Genomic DNA, 20,219 nt, shown 5'->3' with positions numbered 1-20,219 from the left:
TGTTTAATTCGAACGGCATTCATTTCCTCTTGAACACTCAATAGTTTCCAAAAAGAACATCAACAAAATTTCTGCAGAAATGAGCAACCATGCAAAGCTCAATTCTCTCTTGCACAAAGAACATGTAGGAGAAGGCAAAGGATCCAACGAGCTTGTCGAAGAAAAAGCTATCACTTGTGAAAACTTGTTGGCTTGGTGAGTCATTGATGGAGAATAGGGCGGAAATGATGGCTGAAAGAATGATGCTTTGATAATCTGGAAGGCCCATTCTATGTGAAGCAGTAGCAGTGGATTTAGAAGTTTCTGCTATTTTGTTTTTCTCTAAAAAGTCGTTCATGGACTTGTACAGTTCTTTGTGGTTTGGATTCGTAACTCGGTCAACTACATATAACATTCGTTGCTTCAAATTAAATTCCTTAAACAAGAATAGGGAGAACAAAAAGCAAAATAATCGTTCGAATAATTCATCTGATACTGCACGATAAACACACTTGTACAGAATACCTGACTTGAAAAATGTCATAAAATCGGTGGATACTTCTATAGTTGCGTCATTTCTGTCTAGGAACATAAATTTGAGGACAACTGTGAAGAAACCTAAAACTAATCCCCATGACGCAGAGCGAAATGCATCATCCAAAAATCTGGCATCCTCCAATGAGAATAGTTTTTGAAGATAATTTTCAAATTCTCGCTTTTTGGTCATTGATTCTCTACGGTTAAAGAACTTGGCCTCTTTAAGATAGTTTACAAGATGAGTTCCATAATTGTAGTACTTTAAAGATCTAGTAAGTTGAACTCCGAAATATACAATAATGGTATTGAAGGCGCAAACAAGTATAGGATTAATTGTAGAAGCTTCTTTCTGTGAAATAGAATATAATAGAGAGCAAATTAATCCCCAAATTATTGATATAACCATTGGATGGAATGAATTAGAATATTTCTCGAGATCCAGAATTTTCTGAGTTTGAACTGAAATTTGTTCTACCAATTCAGAGTTTTTCTTCCTCAACTCCTCCAACTCTTCAACTTGCTTCTCTTCCTTAATATAGCTATTAACAATTTTAGAGGTCAAATTTTCGTTTGGTTTGGACTCCACAAACGAATATGCTTGTGGATGTGCTACAGTCGAGGTCTGTAACGGAGAAAACATTTCATCATCATCATTGTCTGCATGAGTTTCATCATGCCCAGACTGAGTACCATTTTGAGATGAGGTTTTCTCAGATTCTTCTAATGATGAGAAAGAGGATGGGTTGTCATTGAGTAAGCCAGGCATGATTTGAGGCGGAGTGTTCAAATTATTTTCGATCAATAGATCTGTGCTGATTGATTGGTGTGGCTGGTCGTTCAATGGAGCGACATTGGGATTAATTACATTTGGTTGATTTTCTGTTTCAATTGATGATATATTCTTGATTATTGTTTCTTGAACCTTTTCGGTGTTTTCTTCAGTCAAGCCGCTCTCTTCATGACTAATTGGGTGTGATGGAGAAAGAATAATATCAAAGTCATCCTCTTCTGTTACATTTTGGTTCTCACCGCCATTCACACTAAACAAAGTATTAATTTTGCAATCTGCATCATCATTCTGTATATTGTCGGTTTCAATTGTTTCTCTAGGTGGCTCAATTTCAGAAATGGTGTCAACTCGAATTTCATGATTTTCTCGAATTTCGTTTTGAAGGGAATCTGCAGTTTCAGAGGCATAAGAAAAGGTTGACTCATAATTTGTTGGTACTGCAGTATTAGCATGATCCTTTTCTTCTTCTTCATCTAACAAGAAGAAATTACTGCCTTCCTCTGCATCGTCGTTGGAGGTGGTATCTTGAGGATCTGAGTTCTTATTGGTCTCAGTGTCGTGGGTTTGGGAGAGTTTAGTAACTGTTTCATCCTGTTGTGTCTTTGCTTCCTTCTCTAAATGTTGCAAAGAATCATGAATTTGTTCAATGTCAGCATTTTGCTCTGCTGCCTTTTGTTGCTCAGTTGTCTGTTGAACTACTGTAATGTCAGAATTAGCCATGTTCTCAGAGTCAAGTAGGGATTTTTCGTCAAATAAAGTCTCCTTTGTTAGTAAGGATATATTTGTTTTTGGTTTTTCAGGTGTTAATGGTTTTTCTGAGAATGAAAGGTAATTCTGATCATTTTCAGAGATGACGATTGGTTGAGTCTTGCTTCCATTATTCTCTATCATAGTCTTTGAAAATGAAGAACTAAATGAGCGTGGGCTTTTGAAGGGATTTGACTCTTCAAACACTTCCTCATCCTCGCTGTCAGATGCCTCTTGTTCAGTCATGCTGACCTCGGTATCATCTGTAACGTCATTGGCAATGAAGGGTGTTGAAGTGCTGGTAGTTGTTGCATTTTGTTGAGGTACGTCACTACTGGAGCAAACTACAGTGTACCTTAACACAAGATAGGCAACAATTTCTTGATCTTGGGAGTTATCACCAAGTTTTAAAGTAAAGAGGCCAGTCTTTTTCTTGGTCTTGTTGGTTGTGATGATGGACGAGTCCACATTCGAGAGTGCACTTTGAGGTATCTCCATCAATATTAAATTTCTTTCCACGCCATTATATTGAATACATTCAGCTAAACTAATTTCTTCCTCACAAATTCTTTTTTTTGATGCAAACAATTTGGAAGGAGGCGACGAAGCAAAGGCATCATCTTGTAATTGATCCAATGAAATTCGTAAAAACTTGTCTCTATATCCTGACGAGGTTGGAGCTGTAATTGATGATTGAAAAATCCCGTATGAGTACAATTAAAATGTTTCGGAATTCTTGATCGGAGTGAGAAAACATACCCAAAGTGAGTCTAGTATAAAATTCAAAACTCTTCTCATCTCTTGTATAGAAAACATAATAATCGGGTTTGTTTTGATCGATGCTCTTTTGATATCTACAAACTGGTAATTTTCCTCTCTTTCTTGCGTTTCTCTTCCATTCTAATTGTGCCGTGCGAGGAATTTTAGGTCCATCCGAAAATTGTTTGAAAAAGGAATTAATTGTTGTTGATTTCTTATTGTTCAGTGATGAATGGGCTTGATTCGAGCAATACGTTGGCTTCTCAGGCAAAATTTCCAAAGCGTTCACAATAAATTTAAAGTAATATTTATGCTTATCGGAAGGCACACTCAATACATTCCCCATTACATTTGTTGTGGAGGATGTATGAGCTGCCGATGAAGTCATCTCACTCAGTCTGTGAGCGCTATGTCCTTTCTTCATGAGATTCGGACGTTTTTTTTTGTTGTTTAAAAATTATTAATTTGGAAATGAAAAGGAACAGCTCTCTATGATCATAGAAATAGTTATAATATTTATTGGAAGGCTTATGACACTCATTGAATGGCATGAATGATGTTTTATTCTTCTGACTTTTTATTGGTTTTCCGTGAAGGAATAGCAGAATCGTTTGGTTTCCAATAAGTTATAACCAACGAAAAATATGAATCTCGAGGGTTGTGAGTTGGTAATTGCTACCATCATGGAAAGCAAAGTGTTCACGTTTGTGAATCCTCAACATCATTACCATCATCACCTTTATAAGGAATATTATTATTTTAATTTATTATTGAAAGAAAAGCATGATGCGTTCATGAAATTGATGGAACGTCATCATCCGAATTTTGGTTCTTTATTAAGAAGAAATGGAATAGAAAATAATGATTTATTAGTGGATGATGATCTTGAAGTGAGGACAGATATAAATTTTACTGAATTTTATGAATTATTTACAATTGAAATGAATGAAACAAATTCATCCAGTTATGATGATGAATTGATCAATTCAATTACTTGTATTTCTTTGCGAGATGAGAATAATTGTTCATCATTCATGAGAAGAAGAAGAATTGAGAACAAGATTTCTGTGATCTATATGAAAATTAACTTAAAACAAGAAGTGATGGATGAGGGTGTTGTCCTTTTGGTTCATGATATTTTGAAACCTGTCAAGTTGTTTGGAATTGACACCTTGTCCATACGAGATTTTGCAGAATTTAGAGAATCTTCCATCAAATTTCTCATCAATTTTCAGGCAAATCAATTTTTGAGTAATCATGTATTATTTCAAGAATTTCAAAATTCCAACAACTGTTTGAATTTTTCTCCCGACCAAACTTGTTCATTCAAAGACATAACACCCAAAAAGTCCATGATTTCTTCTCCTCAAAAAGCTCTCATTTCAAGCACATCTCCCTTATCACCCTCTAGCACTGAAGTAAAGTCTTCGAGTGCTCGAACAAATTCCTCTGTGGGTAATCATGGATATGTAGATATATCGATTGATTGTTTGAACATTATCATTGAGATCAAACATATTCATTTAGGATATGTTTCTTTTTCTCGTGAGGGATTTCTTGGAATTGGAGATGAATCTCTTGCTGAACGAGTGAGTTTTCAGAAAAGAGAAAATAAGGAACCTCTTGGAGATCTTTTGGATATCATTGATGAGACACCAGCAGCTGTCATGTGGGAAACATGGTCAGTGGCCCGACTTGCAAGTGTTTACAATCAGCAACGCAACGCTTTCCCAGCTGAATCCTTTAAGTTTTCAAAGCACTCAACCCCTCAAACTTACTATTTCGAACCTATTGAAAACATTCTTAGAGAAGCACAAGAACAAGTTTTGAAATATCAACCTTCTAACAATGATTTAAGAAGAGTTTTGCTGGTGAGTATTGGAAGACGATTGTTTTATCAAATTGTGACAAGGAATACAGATTGGAGAAAGTTGACTGAAATTAAATGCAATATTTAGTTTATAAAATTCAACAATTTATTATTCACCTTTTTAGATTTGGACCATGCCTTAAAATGTTACTTCCAGCAACCCTTAGTCATGTCATTGTAATAGTACACTGGTTGGCCTGGTGCTGGCATGAAAATAACCTCAATTTGAGGGTGAACTTCCAAATCAAAAGCCATAGCCACATCACACTCAACATCCAAGTGATATTTGCATGATACAATTGTGCCTTGAGTGCTGGGGTATATTTGCTGTGGTAAAGAATAGTTCAACACCTTGTCGAATTTTGATTTCTTTGGCACACCTTCAAATATGTTTCTGTTGACTTCCTCAGTGTAGGTGTGAGTTTGTCCTTTTGCATGCATGGTGACATCTTTCATCAATTTAATTTTCAACTTATCAACATCTTTCTTTGACTGATTGTCCACGATGCATCGAATAGGAATGACTTCACCTGGCACAAAAACATTTTTCAAAATTTCTACATCCATGTAGAGCTTTCCTGAGCCTCCAAATAGAAAACTCTTTTCATTGTGGCATTTGATGGGTTGAGGGATGGTCCAAGAGCGTGGAACAATGACTAAATATCGAGTATCCTTAATATCCTTCGCATAAACATTGTCTAAATTGGATTTCACCTTATAAACAATTGCACCACGATAACTATTTCCGAAGGATGATCGATGATCATTGAAATTTCCTGGTAAATTATCAGGAAGCTGAAATTGGAATGGGAATGAATAAGAGCCAGCCATTGCAGTGTCTAATTTGATGCAGAATGATATGGTCATCAAATCAATGAAATATTTCATCTCTAAATATGGCACTCAATTCTTCATCGATTGATACAAACCTCCATTAAAGTTAGCAAGACATAGTTGAGTCTTGAAAAAAGTCTTCTCTTGATCGTACTTGTCGTAGACAATTTCAGTTTTGGTCGTGTTGGTGGCTGGATCGTGTCTTGTTACAGTTCTTTGAATGACAAATTTTGTTCTTTCCATTCCCTGATGATGAAGGATGGAGTGAAAGATGTCGTTTTCGGATTAATAATGATGATTATTAAATAAAACGCGCAATCACTTACCTTCCACTTGATAGTGAGATCTTTTGTAATGACATTTTCAGTCAGAACCAATTGACAATTTCCGGTAACAACCTCTCCTGCAATATAGTATGGCTTGTCGAGGATAAGTTGGATGCTTCCTTTACCCATGTTGATGAACTATTTTTGAACGAGTGTTTTTTTTCGACGAAAACTTTCCCTATTTGTTTCTAACACGTTTCGTGAACTTTGAGACAGTGTCGCACCCAAATTTATTTCCAATTCTTGTTCTTGAGGTTATCAGCAGCCTTCTTCATTACAAGCTTCTTGGGTGGTTGGTTTGTGTTGGGAGCAGCTTTTTGGTTGTCGTTCACCGATGATTCTGGAGTTGTCTTACTAGTTACCTTATTGTTTTGATTTGGTTTCGTACTGGCTTTGGAGGCTGGTTTCTTCTTTTTGAGCTTGTTGTTATTTTTCTTTGGCTTTGCTTCTGTCTTTGGTTTCTCTTGCGAAGAGCTTGCTGAGGCATTTTCTGTTTCTTGATTGTCTTCAGAGGTGACTGGTTTTTCCTTCTTTTCCTTTCTTCTCTTTTCCTTTGCTCTCTTTCTCTCTTCGTTTGAAGGATAGAACAAGCTTTTATCTCCAAGTCCCAGCAAATTGCCAAATTCGGATCGTTCTCTTTGAGTGTTGAAGAAGACATGGAAATAGTATGGCTTGCATGATATATCTGCAAAATTAATATTTGGATAGGTTTGTTTCAAGACATTAAGCATTAATTTTGGCGTGAATGAAACCTTTTGGCTGTGTTGGTACTTCTTCTTTTTGGATTCTTGTTCAGTGTCAACTGCATCTGTAACCTCGCTGAGAGATCGTTTCTTTGAGTTTTGTTCACTCTCTTCTTCTGCTAATTCCTTCATAGTTTCCTCTTCATCTTCTACTTTTTCTTCTTCATCTATCTCAAATGGAGTAGAAAGAGCCACAGGGGGTTCATGAGTTGGCTGAATTCTCCTTAAAGCCTTTCTTGGTTCCTCTGTATGGGCAACCCTAACAGCAATAGGTTCTTCATCATCTTCGTCATGCATTTCATTACCATTTTCTTCGTCACTTGAATCCTCAAATGGAATATTCTTTGGTTCAGAAATTGGTGTGCGTTTGCCAGTCAATGATGCAGGAGAAGCCTTCTTCTTTGTCTCAACCTTAGAACCTTCATTGTCTTTGGCTTTCTCATCCTCAGAATCCGACGAATCGCTGGAAGCATCATCATCGCTCGAATCACCATGTGGAACATGCTTTGGAGTACCGATAGGAGTACGTTTTGTGGGAGTAGCCGAACTTTTCTTGGATGGAGTTGAAATGTTGGAAGTTTTTGCTTGTTCATTCTCTTCTTCGTCACTACTTGATTCTGTTGTGGTTGGAAGAACAAGATTGGCAACATGAGAATTTTTGGAAGGTGTTTGCTGTTGTGGATTGGAAGCATTGGTGTCTCTGGACTCAGTGGTAGCCTTGGAAGGTGTTTTTTGTTCGTCCTTTTTGGTTGAGTCCATATTTTCTGGAACGGTGACCTTTCTTGGTGTTTCAGTATGTTGAACTCTCACAGCAATTGGATCCTCATCATCTTCACTATCACCATCTTCGTCGCTCGAGTCATCGAATGGAATATTCTTTGGTTCAGAGATTGGTGTACGTTTGCCAGTCAATGATGCAGGAGAAGCCTTCTTTGGAGTAGCAGTAGCTTGGCTTGAAGAGGTTGAAGCCTCCACAGCAACATCCTTTTCGTCATCAGAGGAATCATATGGATCAGACTCACTGGAGTCATCAAAAGGAATGTTTTTTGGAGTACCAATAGGTGTTCTTTGCTTTTTTCTGGAGGATGGTGGATTTCCCTCCGAGTTGCTCTTTGCAGGAGTTTTTTGAAGAGAAGATTTTGGAGTAGTAGTACTACTTGAAAATTGTTGTTGTACTTGAGAATTCTTCATTGGAGTTTTTTGTTGATTTTCAGAAGATGTGCCTTGCTCATCGGCTGCGTTGCTCTTCTTGGGTGTATTGGGTGTTGGCTTTTTGGGTGTGGATGTCATGCTGAAAGATTTTGAGAATTTTTTTTGCAATATTTAATTTCTATTTGTTTGTGGAGTTTTGAGTTGGCGCCTTTATTTAAAATTGGCAACTTGGTGGTGTTCGAAAAGAGCTTCATAGTTTCAGAACAGAGTCTTTATCAATAACAATACATGGACATTCAAATTATTTACAGGTAACGTCATTGGTATTGGTGTTCACAGAGATGTGGAATGTTTTTGAAAGGTTTGCTTGCCGAGGTGGAATATTCATCTCAATAACAGTTTCAGCCTCCACTCCTTCTTTTAGGGGTAATCTAAACTTTAACAATACAGCTACTTTGCGAGATCCAGTGGGTAACTCTACAATTTGAGAAGCATCCTTATACTCCAAGATCTTTGCGTTCTCAAGTATGACACTCCACAAGGTAGAAGAGAGCAAGTTGGCGCCTGCCTGAGGAGAGGACAACACCACACTTACTTTTCTGGATTTTCCAGTTCCAATTTCAACTGCTTGTAAGGTATATTCACAGTTCAAAATATAGGGTGGTATAGTATAACCTAACTTGTCCATGAGCTTGTTTATCACTGTATCTGTTTTGGCGAAAATTCTATTGTCTGCATACTTGTCTTTTGGAGTTTTTTGTAAATTGACAATGATCAGCTTTCCATTCTTCTTCTTACACAATTGAGGCTAAATATTGAGTGAGAAAAAAGGAAATGGTTCACGAAAAAACTTACCAAATCGCAGGCAGGACTCACTCTTAGACTTGTGCCCATAACAATTGCCAAGTCAGCCTTTCTTGCATTTAGATCTGCTCTATCGAGTTGATCCACAGGAAGATTTTCACCAAAATTAATAATGGAATCTTCCAACTTGTGTGCGTTTGATAGTACGTAATGTGGCACAAGGATTGTTTGAGAATTTTCATTAATCGGAAATTATTTGACACTCCTTGTTGATTTGGTCATGGAAACCTACCTCACTTCCACACTTTTCACATTTTCTTCCTGTTCTGTGATCATGCACGTCGTGTGCATTTCGACATCTAAATGGTCTCAAATATTCGGTATGACATGTTTTACAAAGTTCAACGTTTGTGTTACCATGAAGTTCGCTCATATCACCTCTCTGATATCATACCAATCATGATGGCAAACATATCATAAACATAAATTATTGCTGCTTTTAGAAATTCACTTACCTTAATTCCACTCTTCACATGAAGTCCATCGGTGTTTTGAGAGGTCACATATTGAATCTTTCCCTGATTGTACAAGTACGAAATTGCCATGTGTGTGGGTGTTGGAACAGAAAGATATGAAGGAGTTCTTTCCGTCTTTAGCCCTTTTTCTTTCAATGTCCAAACTCCTTTCGGACCTCTAAAATCACTGATGCCTTAATAATTCCATTGCATTCATGAACGTTAAGGTCCGCACATGATCTAACATTTAAAACTTACCTGCGGAGGTACTAATTCCAGCACCTGTATAAAACACAATATGTTTGGATGAATGGATCAAATTAGCTAATTGTTCAATTTTTGCATCCAATTCTTGTGGCGAATCGTAATATTCAGTAATATCGACTCCGCTCTTATCATACATAATTTCAGTGCTTGGTGTTGGCATTCTTAATGTTTCAACAAGGAAATATTTTGGTGATCGGGATCTGAACAGTTTTTTTGGTTGATTTTGTTTCCACGAGAGAGAACTTGCTACTCACCTTCTAAGGGAAGTTGTTGTTGTGTAGGGTTCACCACCAAGAAGTTGTTGTTGTGAAGGGTTTCAATCGATTTGAACCGTTTGCTAAAACTCGGAACTTGCCTAAAACATGGTTCATTATTGAAAATGGTTCATTGAAGAAAAGAAGAGTTTTTAATGTAAACAATACGAAATTTGGAGTCAATTAATTGCATTTGGGACAATACGAAGGTACCACATAGTCGGCATCCGTATTGAAAGGTTTAAAATTCCAGAAATGGCTTGAGATGGTTTGCAACTCTTTCAGATTGCCCAAGTGATCTCTTGTTTCTATTTTTGTTTCTGAATAGAGAATAGCACAATCATAATCGGCTGGATATGGATCGTACTTGTGGGGAAAGGGTGGTTGTGGCTTATTTACTTGTTGAACGACCATGACATCTCGTTGGGTATGAGTTCCATTTAATTGTAGGGTTCTCACATAACGTTGACCTTTGACATATTCCATGGTTTCAATGCCAACATCAATCACTGACTCGAGGGTGTAGTCTGCATCGACACAGGAAACCATTAGGTAAGGTGATTGTTTGGTCAGTTGATGGCAAGTACATGAAGTAGCATTGAAGATGTATTCAATTCCAAAATTGCTGGGATAGGGCTCCATAAATCCCATGGTTGTTTTCCAATCGCTCACAACCTTGTCGTTCATCTCAATCTTTAAATCTAATCGATATCTTCTGTGAAAGAAGTCAGGCATGTGCTTCTCGTGAATCACACGTTGACCATTGAAATTGCATTGATTGTCTTTGCAATTAGAGAGAGACATGGACCGGACGGAAGCATAGACTGTGTGACGGTGTGGCATACAGCAGGTGTACTTTTGCCCACTCACGAATGATAGTGAAACCAAAAAGCCTACCACTGCCAGCAACAAGGATTTTAAATACATTTTTTTTGCACGGAGGAAAAATTGAGGAGTTTATTTGCGCAACATTTCACGGAACTTGCGGAGATGAGCTTCAAAGTGATTGGTTTATCAGATTACAATGACAGACGAAATTTATTTAATAATCAGCTGGTTGTTCTTCAGCATTTGCTTCACCTTCAGCATTTTCATCGAATTCTCCATCTTCTTCAGCTGTAGCGTCTTGGTATTGTTGGTATTCAGAGACCAAGTCGTTCATGTTGGATTCAGCTTCAGTGAATTCCATTTCATCCATACCCTCACCAGTGTACCAGTGCAAGAAAGCCTTTCTTCTGAACATGGCAGTGAATTGCTCAGAGACTCTCTTGAACATTTCTTGAATGGCAGTGGAGTTACCAATGAAAGTAGCGGCCATCTTCAAACCTCTTGGTGGAATATCGCAAACAGATGATTTGATGTTGTTTGGAATCCATTCAACAAAGTATGAGCTGTTCTTGTTTTGGACGTTGAGCATTTGTTCGTCAACTTCCTTAGTACTCATTCTACCTCTGAACATGGCAGAAGCAGTCAAATATCTACCATGTCTTGGATCAGAAGCAGCCATCATATTCTTAGCGTCGAACATTTGTTGAGTCAATTCTGGAACAGTCAAAGCTCTGTATTGTTGTGAACCTCTAGATGTCAATGGAGCGAAACCAATAAGGAAGAAGTGAAGACGTGGGAAAGGAATCAAGTTAACTGCTAACTTTCTCAAGTCAGAGTTCAATTGACCAGGGAAACGCAAGCAGCAAGTAACACCTGACATGACAATTGAGACCAAGTGGTTCAAATCACCAAATGTTGGTGTAGTAAGCTTCAAAGTTCTAAAGCAAATATCGTACAAAGCCTCATTGTCAATACACATGACTTCATCAGCATTTTCTACAAGTTGGTGAACAGAGAGAGTAGCATTGTATGGTTCAACGACGGTATCAGAGACCTTTGGCGATGGGAAAACAGAGAAAGTCATCATCATTCTGTCTGGATATTCTTCTCTAATCTTGGAAATCAACAAAGTACCCATTCCTGAACCAGTACCACCTCCCAAAGAGTGGGCAATTTGGAATCCTTGCAAACAATCGCAACTTTCAGCTTCCTTTCTCACCACATCCAAAACTGAATCAATCAATTCAGCTCCTTCAGTGTAGTGACCCTTAGCCCAGTTGTTACCTGCTCCTGTTTGACCAAAGACAAAGTTATCTGGTCTAAAGATTTGTCCGTATGGACCTGCTCTAACAGAGTCCATGGTACCTGGTTCCAAGTCCATCAAAATGGCACGAGGGACATATCTTCCACCGGTGGCTTCATTGTAGTAGACATTGATTCTTTCCAATTGCAAGTCGGAATCACCATTGTATGCACCAGTTGGGTCAACGCCGTGCTCGTCAGAGATAACTTCCCAGAACTTGGCACCAATTTGGTTACCGCATTGACCTGCTTGAATATGTACAATTTCTCTCATTTCTGATTGTATGTGAGTGGTTGTATTAGGAGTCTCTAGACTACAAGGACAATGCAAGTAGTGTTGTTGTAGTTTTTTTTGAGGTTGTATCGGCCAGGTACCGCTTCTACCTCAGCAAATAAACGTTGGTTGTATTACAATTCAGTGGCGGGCGAAAATTTACAACTTGGCGCCATTCATCGTAATTTCATACAGTTGTAACTGGTTGGCCTACATTATCGAAATCGGTTTCCCGTCATGAGGTGTCGATGAAGATGTGTTTCCGAATAGTTCTTTAAACTGTACAATGGTTAAGGATGATTTGATGATTTCAAACATCTCTTCCATGTTAGAAGGACAATCTGAAAAGAGAGAATTTGTCCAATTCATCGATCCATACTCAACCACTCAACGTCGTTTCAAATAAAGAAAAGCGGTTTTGTACAAAGTGTTAAATATATTATTATGACTATAGATTGTATTTTACATTCATGTGAATAATGTGATTCATTTCTCAGATGGATGTTATTTTGTTGTTGGATGAAGAAAATTACTGTTGCTGTTTGCGTTTCCACCAAGGTTATTGCTAGTATTGTTTGCTGAATTCATTGTCAAGCCATATAATTCATGATTTGGACCTAAACTATACCTATTGTATGGATTATTCGAAAAGTGTTGGGAGTGTCTCTTATTCGATGGTATGTGGTTGAAGGGTGTTCCATTGTTGTTATTTCCAGGGGTTGGTAAGTCACTTGAAACATTAATTTGAGGATTTCCATAATTATTGTTCATAGATGGATTCGAATAGGCAGAACCATGAAATTGTGAGTATGCAAATGATCCCAAGCTATATCTATTTCCAGCATGATTTAAATATCCAGCAATACTCTTTCTCGTTCCAGAAACATTCAAAGCAGAATCATAGAGTAATTGTTGATGATGGAATTGGGCAGACTTGCGTTGACCTCTATACCTTTGAGTTCCATTGAGGTTGTTGTATTGAACTGGTGTGGACAAGTTGTTAAGCTGAGAATTGGTGACTGAGAAAGGATTCTGCTGTTGTGAAACATCCATAATATTCTCATTGATATTCATTCCACTCATAGAACCAATCAAACCTCTAGGTGTTGAAGAATTTGAATCGGTTCCGCCTGCACCGAATCTAGGGCTGTTCGTAAGGGATGAGAAATCACTACTCGAATAATCACTCCTTGGAGAATACAAATAATCCGAGCTTGCACGAGGTGAATTGGCCAAATCGTTGGCAGAGCCATTTCCATAAAACATGAATCCTTGAGGTGTTGCTGTGGTGCTGCTTGTATTCGATGAGGGAGTTGTAGTATAGGCAGGTGACGACCATTGTTGTTGTTGCTGTGAATAAGGAGAGAGTTGTGAATGTTGTTGCTGGAGTTGAGGAGAGAGGTGATGAGCATGTTGAGCACCATTAGACTCATCTCCCACCAACATGATTGGTGGAATGTGAAGTGTACTGTTCGAATGGTGATTATGATCACTATCTGTCATTCCTAATGGAGTTGCCTGTGTAGTTTGTGGTGGTGTGGCTTGTGAAATGTTTGGTGAGGTCGATGTGGTTACGCTACAAAGTAAGGATGAAGGAGGAGGCAACAAATTTGGATCGGATTTTCCATGATGACCCAATGACAAGCTGGCAGAGGATGAAGATGTGGCTGACGAAGGACTCGGGTACAGATGTTGTTGTTCCTGTGCTTGTTGTGTTTGAAATGGGGATACCAAATTCGTGTTGTTGGCTGAATTTGGAGATGGTTGATCTAATTTGTATGCTTCGAGTCCAGGAAAAGATGGATAGGAAGAGCTCGTAGTCGTGGCGCCAGTATTGCTGTTGAAGGCCGTTGTTGTTGAAGGAAGAGCTGCCATCGATAGTTGTTGCGGTTGTGATAGAGGTTGATTGTTCAGTGACGATTGTGATGGTTGAGGAGAGGCCGCCGTGGTGAGATTTAGCACATTCATCATGGTTGCACTGTGAGCACCACCTCCTCTCGGTGAGGAAGTTTGTTGTTGTTGAGGTTGTATTTGTTGCTCTGAAGGATTCGTCATACGAGGACTCTTATAGGGATGATAGAATAGACCTTGTTGAGGAGAGCGATTGTTATTGTTGCTATTGTTGTCAGAGGAGTCCATGGTCATGGCCGCACCAATGGCATTACTATGATCATGATGGGTCATGGTCCATGGATGTTCTGAACCACCACTGGTTAAACTTGTGGAGCTGCCACCACTCAAACCAGCATTTAGTCTTCGAATGGAATTATAGGAAGGAAGTGTGGCGCTTGAATGTCGTTTGTAATTCATTGAAGATGATCTTTGAGTAGTACTTCCATTGTTCACAACATTTAGATTTAGATTTGGGAATGATAGTTGGCCATTTGACGTGTTGTTCGTGGTGGCAGGTGACTGCACACTATTGTCATCCATCATGTCTGCTGATGACGATGCAGTGCTACTTCCATTGGACATGAAATGAACCCAATACCTCTTGGTTAATATTCTCTTCTTACGCACAGAGCTCTTGCATTTATCCTCCATTCCTAGCTTTTTACATCTGTCACAAGGTCTATTTGACGTGTCATTAAGGAGCAGCATCATCAACAGCAACAACAATAGTCATCATACACGTCGTCGCACATTTTCGAAATGATCATCAAGATAGTAATTCATCATTTCGAAAATGTGTCAAATTGTTTGAAGAAACAACAATTTTGAATCATAACGTCATTGTGAATGGGTTTGATTATTCAAATGATTCATTTCATGAAAACAACACATACCGTTCTCCACTACAGGCTTTGTGAGCTTTTCTACATTCCGTACAAGCATAGTTCACTCTTCGGGCCGAACCATTGTTCGAATTGTTGTTGTTGTTGTTGTTGGATGAATGGTGGTTCTGAGAAGAAACTCCTTCAGTTCCTTCCTCATCATCCGAAAGAGAGGTTGAAGCCTCTTGAAGTTGTTGTTGTTGCTGATTCACCATCCCACTGCTAGCAGCACTTGTTTGTAGAGTGCTCGCAATATTATTGTTATGAGAATTGCTATTTTGATTCATCATCATATTCGTTGTGTGAAAGAATGGAAGAGGTTGCGAAAACTGACGAGAGAACCGAGGGGAGAAGGCTGTCGATGATGAATCCTGTTGTTGTTGTTGTTGTGGTTGTTGTGAATGATAATAGACTTCGGAAGACAATGAAATTCCATGAGTGTGGTTATGGATGGTTGCGTTGGCAAGTACACTTGGATCCAAAGACTTTCTTGCATGACTACACTCACGGACATGACAGAAAAAAGGAATAGGATCATCATTAGCTCAATCTCTATTAAATACTAGTTTGTATACTTACATTCGTGATGCTTTGGTGTGTTGTGGTGATTGGTTGCTCAGAATGTCTAAAATAGAACCACTAGAAGTGTTGGTACCACTGATTAGAGAGGTGTTGTTCATCATGGAATGGTTTTTGCTTTGAATGGCCGCAACATCATTCATTGGCACGTCATGCGTCAAAGCAGTTGTGGAACTGCTTGTTTTATCGTTGGCAGTGGACAGATGTTGTGATTCAGGGAGACAGGTTGCTGGATTCTCCATCGAGGTCGTCGTTATCGACGGGTCTTGAGTAGTAAACGACATCAAGGATGAACGGTTGTGGTCGATGGTGAGAGGATTCGTCACAGCAAGATGATTGCTGTCACTTGTTGTTGTCGCTGTTGAGTTTATCAACATTTTTTATAATGATTTTGAAAGTTGATTCCGTTGCAAACATGAAGAAGGAATGACCAATTCTCCCTTAGGATGAGAACGTAAAGTGCTCGCCTGATTGTTGATTATTGACAGAGATTTCAAAATTGGAATAACACAATCAACAGTTTTTTAAATAGACTCTCACAACATCATAACACGTTTTTAACGAAAAACGTACTTGTTGTAACAGTGTTGTGGATCTACGCCGACCACTTGAGACATCACTCTCATATTCACCCGGTTATATTTGATCAGTGAGTTTGACAAGTTCGAACAAAAAAAGTCAACAAAGGTCATTTCTTCGAATGAAACATTACTGCCCATAGTTGGTTACTGTAGTGGAAAGAATTGAATGACATTGTTGTGGTTGTTTCATGAAACATTAAGGTTAAATAATTTATAAAAACAGAATTGTTTCCAACTTTACCAATACTATTTGGACTAGGAACTCAGAACTAGTCCAACAAACATTAAAAAATGTCCCGACAACATCTTTTGGATGAGATTGTTCTGGCCGCAAGACAACGGAAAAAAAGCACGACCGTTCATGTTCAAGATGAGAATGAGATCATTCTTGACAAGAGTTATAAGACTCCCCTCACACAACATTTTTCAAACTTGTTTAATAATCCATGTTTGAGTGATTTTAAATTTATTTTGAAAAGATCAACAAGAATTGATCCGAATGATGATGGCATTATGAATGATCAACTCTTGGATCCCTACGGAAATCGAAGACTCAATGAAATATTCGTTCATAAATTTGTTATTTATCAATCCGAAGTTTTTAAAGCCTTGCTCGAGAGCAATTTATTGGAACAACAAACCAATGAAATGGTGATTGAGGAGAATGAAGAAAATGTGGATGCCTTTACAGCAATGGTTGCCATCCTGTATGGAAAATATGTTCCATGTGTTGAAGAAATGTCTCTTGATCATATTTTGGAGTTACTGACTTGCCTAGACAAGTATCAACTGGAAGATATTGAAAAAGTCATCATTCATTTGTGTATTCAAGAAATTGAGAAAGGTAATCCAAATTTCCAGCCTACTTGTGCGTTATGGCTTTGGCATGCTGTTTGTGCAAAAGGACCAAATAGGTCATTGAAATCATGCATTGAAAAACACTTTATACGACCTGTTTGGTCCAAAGAATATCATTCGGCATTGATTGTTGGCCAAAAAGATTTTCAATTATTCATTTCAACACTAGATTTTGATTCATTTTCAATCTTTCTTGACGAATTTTGTGATTCAGTTTGTGTGATGAGAAAAGTATGCGAAGATATCCAAAAGTGGGCTCAAAACCCATCACATGACAGTCGTCGAACACATGAACTCATTTCGATTGTTTTAAAAAAAACAAAACTTTAATAAGCGAATGGCAGATTTAACGATCTGGTTGAATACAAATTAGTCTCAATAAAAAGAAAAAAAATGTTAAACGCTTTGTGGTCACTTTTTAGTTCGAATTCATACGTTCATTCCTCTGCATCTTCGTCAAATACAACGACAAAAGACGAAAACTCAAATCATTTAAATGAGAATCTAAACTCAACCCGAAACTTTTCAGATCAATTTGATTATTATTACAATATTGATGATGATTTAATCTTCTACAAGAGACACGGATGGTCTGATTACTACAATTCAAAATTAGGGTTAATATTCAAATATCCTGCTTGGAAATATTCTCATGTAGAGGTTTTGCCGTATGGTGATTCTTTGGCATCGGTACAACTCAGAGCAGGAAATTCAATAACTGACTCAAATCACTCTTCATCAGAGTCGACCATTCCGAACTCCATGATCAGTAGGTATAATATTTCAGTTCAATTCAAAATGGAATATGTTTGGGTTCATTGTTGTTATATTTTCAATAACAATATTATGATTGTAGCGACCATGTTTAATATTGAGGATATTCAAAGTGTGATTAATTCAGTAAATGTGACTAAAAACGAGAAACCTGTGATAGAAAGGCCATCTCAAATACTGACAAGAACCAATCCATTAAATGAAGAAGAGAAACAATCACAATTCATTGACCCATCGTCCTTTGGACCTCGAGAATATATTCTAAATTCTATCAAAAAGTTGGAACAAAGTAATTGTTCGTACAAGATTTTCTTTCAAAGACCTGTGAAAGTCAACTCAAGAAAGGCTTATGAATGTAAATTAGAGTTGGAAATGAATCCTGCTGTTTTTCAAAGACCATCCAATCCAAAAATCATTGAAAAATCTGAAAGAGTCAAAGTATTACTTTATTGGATTGTGTTGAAGTGTGAAGATACAAACAAATTTTTCATTTTCCAACACATGTTACAAGACCTTGATGTGGAAAATTTTGATTTAGAATTTGAAGAACAAATATCTCATATTGTGAGAAGTGTGAAAATTGTGAAATCTCAACAAACTGGCGCATTTACTCTGTACAGAAACGACAAGGAAATTTCACTTAAATTATTGGATGAAAGTTGGCAAGGTTGGAATATTTCTGGATTGGGACATAATTTTGCACAAACCAAGAAGAGTCATAAGAAAAATATGTCACAAAGAGAAGAAGAAAAAATAGTTCCTCTACATTTGAAAGATGAAAATGTATTGATGTACCTCGTCTCATCTCTTACTAAGGAAAAGATTGGAAAGGAGATTGCTTTCATTCAAGTTGAATCCCAAAATCAACAACAACAATACAACAGTGAAATGAAATTGTCTTTCGAAGATTACATTCAAAAAACAAGGCAAACTTTAAAAGAAAAAAGTAACACTGTGATTGAAATTAAGGATAGAATCAAGTGGAAGGACAGTGAGTGCTCTGAAGGAATACTTTTTGCTTATGTTTCCGAAATGGACTCTTTTCCAGTCCATCTTTCCAAGTTAATACCCACTCCAGAGGATTCACAAGAAATTTATAATGTGATCGAATGTCACTTTAAAAGAGGATCTAGTTGGTACAAGATATTCTCTCGATCTCATCATTCTCTATCATTGTCTTCCTTTAGACAATCCGTAATGGAACAAATCAAAATGATCACTTTTCATGATTCCATGTCATCCTCTCTAAAAGAACAATCGGTCATACATGAAGATAATACTTTCTTAGAATTTGAAAGCATGGAACATGAATTCTCTCTTACTCTTCCTTTACTATATCAAATTTCTGCGAGACAATCTCTTGGAAACACACCTGTATGCCAATTCTTTTCTCGTTTCAGTATGGACAGTGCACTCTGCATGTTTGAAACACAAGTTTACTTTGAAAGACTAGGTCCAAAGCCCAAACATGAATCCTTGCTTTCCAATGAGAAGGAAAAATTGAAAATTCTTAAACAATCGTTACTTGATCAAATGATTCGAAATATTGGAAAACCTGTTCCGCTTATCTTGGAGAAGACTATAAAAATTGAAGCAGGAATTGGAAATGAGGCAATCCATGTTGCATTTTCAACACCTATGGGTTCACCGATTCATCAGAAGAATCTTATTCATGTTCACACAAGTTTTTTATTGGAAAATCCATCTCCACTCATGACATCTAAGCAATCTCGAGAATTAGTGGCATCAATCCAACCAACAGAGGAGGAAAACATGTTACATGTAGTGACCATCAAAACAACCATTATGGATGCATTTTATAATGATTTCATGCAACAACTTTTTGAAAACATTCATCGAGCATTCAAATATTCAAAGAAGAATTATTGATGAAGAGAATTTTTGTTCAAGTTGTCAACAGTTTAGACACAAATTTCCTCAACAAAAATGTCGAAGTGTTTCATCTTAGTATTTGTGGAAATTGAATCCCTTCTCTTCGTATTCCATTTTCGAAATCCACTTGTCCTCGTGATCCTCTGACCATTGTGCCAACATAGAGGCCCCCATCCATGATGAATAAACTCGTGGAATAGTGTCTGATTTTTTCACAACTTTTACTCGATATCCTGAAAGAGCAAATTGTTTCATATCATATTCCATTCTTTCTGTGCCTCCTTCAAACATGAAGGAACCTCCTGAAAGGATCATGTCATTGTAGAGATCTTTTCGGTATGTCTCAGAGTTTTTCATGATGTAATCGTAGGCGAGCTCTGAAATTGACAGAAGGTCTCTATGGCGTAAGGACGGAAATGATGAAGGATCATAGAGCATTTCACAACACTCAAATTTCTCAATTCCAACATTGAGAATAGAATGATCTGGTAGTTCATAGGTTGTTAAAACTTGTTGATTTTGGCCACATTCAGAAAGTCTTTGTTTTGATACTTGACATATAGAGTGTTTCATGCGTGAAAGAATCGTTGAATGCAAATGTTGAATACCTTCTTTCAATTCTGGGTTCATGGTCGATTGTCTTTGCTCGAGAAAATGTCTCAAATTTTCGTCCATATGTTTGCCAGCAAACTCTTGGCGTCAAGAGCTGATGCCACACCCAATAATTAATAATTACTCTTTGAATAGCTCCCATGATCGTGTAATACAAGATAAACGTC

General features: G+C 37.6%; 11 protein-coding genes across 11 annotated transcripts; 3 read left to right on the top strand and 8 right to left on the bottom strand.

The window, feature by feature from the left end:
* Positions 1 to 37: 37 nt before the first annotated feature.
* Positions 38 to 3,236, bottom strand: FDP41_013611 (uncharacterized protein; the record flags this gene model as incomplete). The annotated part of the gene is made up of 2 exons (XM_044704261.1): positions 38 to 2,733; positions 2,813 to 3,236. The coding sequence occupies 2 exons, from the start codon at positions 3,234 to 3,236 to the stop codon at positions 38 to 40; spliced, it is 3,120 nt and encodes a 1,039-aa protein (XP_044565110.1).
* A 259-nt stretch (positions 3,237 to 3,495) lies between these two features.
* FDP41_013610 (uncharacterized protein) lies at positions 3,496 to 4,770 on the top strand (the record flags this gene model as incomplete). Its single annotated transcript, XM_044704260.1, has 1 exon — positions 3,496 to 4,770. One exon carries the CDS (start codon positions 3,496 to 3,498, stop codon positions 4,768 to 4,770), a length of 1,275 nt encoding a protein of 424 aa, XP_044565109.1.
* Positions 4,771 to 4,829: 59 nt separating this feature from the next.
* FDP41_013609 (uncharacterized protein) lies at positions 4,830 to 5,971 on the bottom strand (the record flags this gene model as incomplete). Its single annotated transcript, XM_044704258.1, has 3 exons — positions 4,830 to 5,521; positions 5,612 to 5,762; positions 5,843 to 5,971. The coding sequence occupies 3 exons, from the start codon at positions 5,969 to 5,971 to the stop codon at positions 4,830 to 4,832; spliced, it is 972 nt and encodes a 323-aa protein (XP_044565108.1).
* A 101-nt stretch (positions 5,972 to 6,072) lies between these two features.
* FDP41_013608 (uncharacterized protein) lies at positions 6,073 to 7,875 on the bottom strand (the record flags this gene model as incomplete). The annotated part of the gene is made up of 1 exon (XM_044704257.1): positions 6,073 to 7,875. The coding sequence occupies one exon, from the start codon at positions 7,873 to 7,875 to the stop codon at positions 6,073 to 6,075; it is 1,803 nt and encodes a 600-aa protein (XP_044565107.1).
* A 163-nt stretch (positions 7,876 to 8,038) lies between these two features.
* On the bottom strand, positions 8,039 to 9,483 carry FDP41_013607 (uncharacterized protein; the record flags this gene model as incomplete). Its single annotated transcript, XM_044704256.1, has 5 exons — positions 8,039 to 8,545; positions 8,593 to 8,727; positions 8,834 to 8,983; positions 9,057 to 9,250; positions 9,315 to 9,483. The coding sequence occupies 5 exons, from the start codon at positions 9,481 to 9,483 to the stop codon at positions 8,039 to 8,041; spliced, it is 1,155 nt and encodes a 384-aa protein (XP_044565106.1).
* A 277-nt stretch (positions 9,484 to 9,760) lies between these two features.
* On the bottom strand, positions 9,761 to 10,504 carry FDP41_013606 (uncharacterized protein; the record flags this gene model as incomplete). The annotated part of the gene is made up of 1 exon (XM_044704255.1): positions 9,761 to 10,504. One exon carries the CDS (start codon positions 10,502 to 10,504, stop codon positions 9,761 to 9,763), a length of 744 nt encoding a protein of 247 aa, XP_044565105.1.
* A 115-nt stretch (positions 10,505 to 10,619) lies between these two features.
* On the bottom strand, positions 10,620 to 11,981 carry FDP41_013605 (uncharacterized protein; the record flags this gene model as incomplete). The annotated part of the gene is made up of 1 exon (XM_044704254.1): positions 10,620 to 11,981. One exon carries the CDS (start codon positions 11,979 to 11,981, stop codon positions 10,620 to 10,622), a length of 1,362 nt encoding a protein of 453 aa, XP_044565104.1.
* A 504-nt stretch (positions 11,982 to 12,485) lies between these two features.
* On the bottom strand, positions 12,486 to 15,711 carry FDP41_013604 (uncharacterized protein; the record flags this gene model as incomplete). Its single annotated transcript, XM_044704253.1, has 3 exons — positions 12,486 to 14,553; positions 14,768 to 15,253; positions 15,335 to 15,711. 3 exons carry the CDS (start codon positions 15,709 to 15,711, stop codon positions 12,486 to 12,488), a joined length of 2,931 nt encoding a protein of 976 aa, XP_044565103.1.
* Positions 15,712 to 16,206: 495 nt separating this feature from the next.
* FDP41_013603 (uncharacterized protein) lies at positions 16,207 to 17,103 on the top strand (the record flags this gene model as incomplete). The annotated part of the gene is made up of 1 exon (XM_044704252.1): positions 16,207 to 17,103. The coding sequence occupies one exon, from the start codon at positions 16,207 to 16,209 to the stop codon at positions 17,101 to 17,103; it is 897 nt and encodes a 298-aa protein (XP_044565102.1).
* Positions 17,104 to 17,166: 63 nt separating this feature from the next.
* Positions 17,167 to 19,437, top strand: FDP41_013602 (uncharacterized protein; the record flags this gene model as incomplete). Its single annotated transcript, XM_044704251.1, has 2 exons — positions 17,167 to 17,542; positions 17,630 to 19,437. 2 exons carry the CDS (start codon positions 17,167 to 17,169, stop codon positions 19,435 to 19,437), a joined length of 2,184 nt encoding a protein of 727 aa, XP_044565101.1.
* Positions 19,438 to 19,512: 75 nt separating this feature from the next.
* On the bottom strand, positions 19,513 to 20,115 carry FDP41_013601 (uncharacterized protein; the record flags this gene model as incomplete). Its single annotated transcript, XM_044704250.1, has 1 exon — positions 19,513 to 20,115. The coding sequence occupies one exon, from the start codon at positions 20,113 to 20,115 to the stop codon at positions 19,513 to 19,515; it is 603 nt and encodes a 200-aa protein (XP_044565100.1).
* Between the last annotated feature and the right edge of the window lie 104 nt (positions 20,116 to 20,219).

The sequence above is a fragment of the Naegleria fowleri genome (genome assembly GCF_008403515.1).
Source record: "Naegleria fowleri strain ATCC 30894 chromosome Unknown tig19, whole genome shotgun sequence".
NCBI classification, from domain to species: Eukaryota; Heterolobosea; class Eutetramitea; order Acrasida; family Naegleriidae; genus Naegleria; species Naegleria fowleri.
The sequence above is the reverse complement of the archived record's forward strand: the minus strand, read 5'-3'. Positions and strand labels throughout refer to the sequence as shown.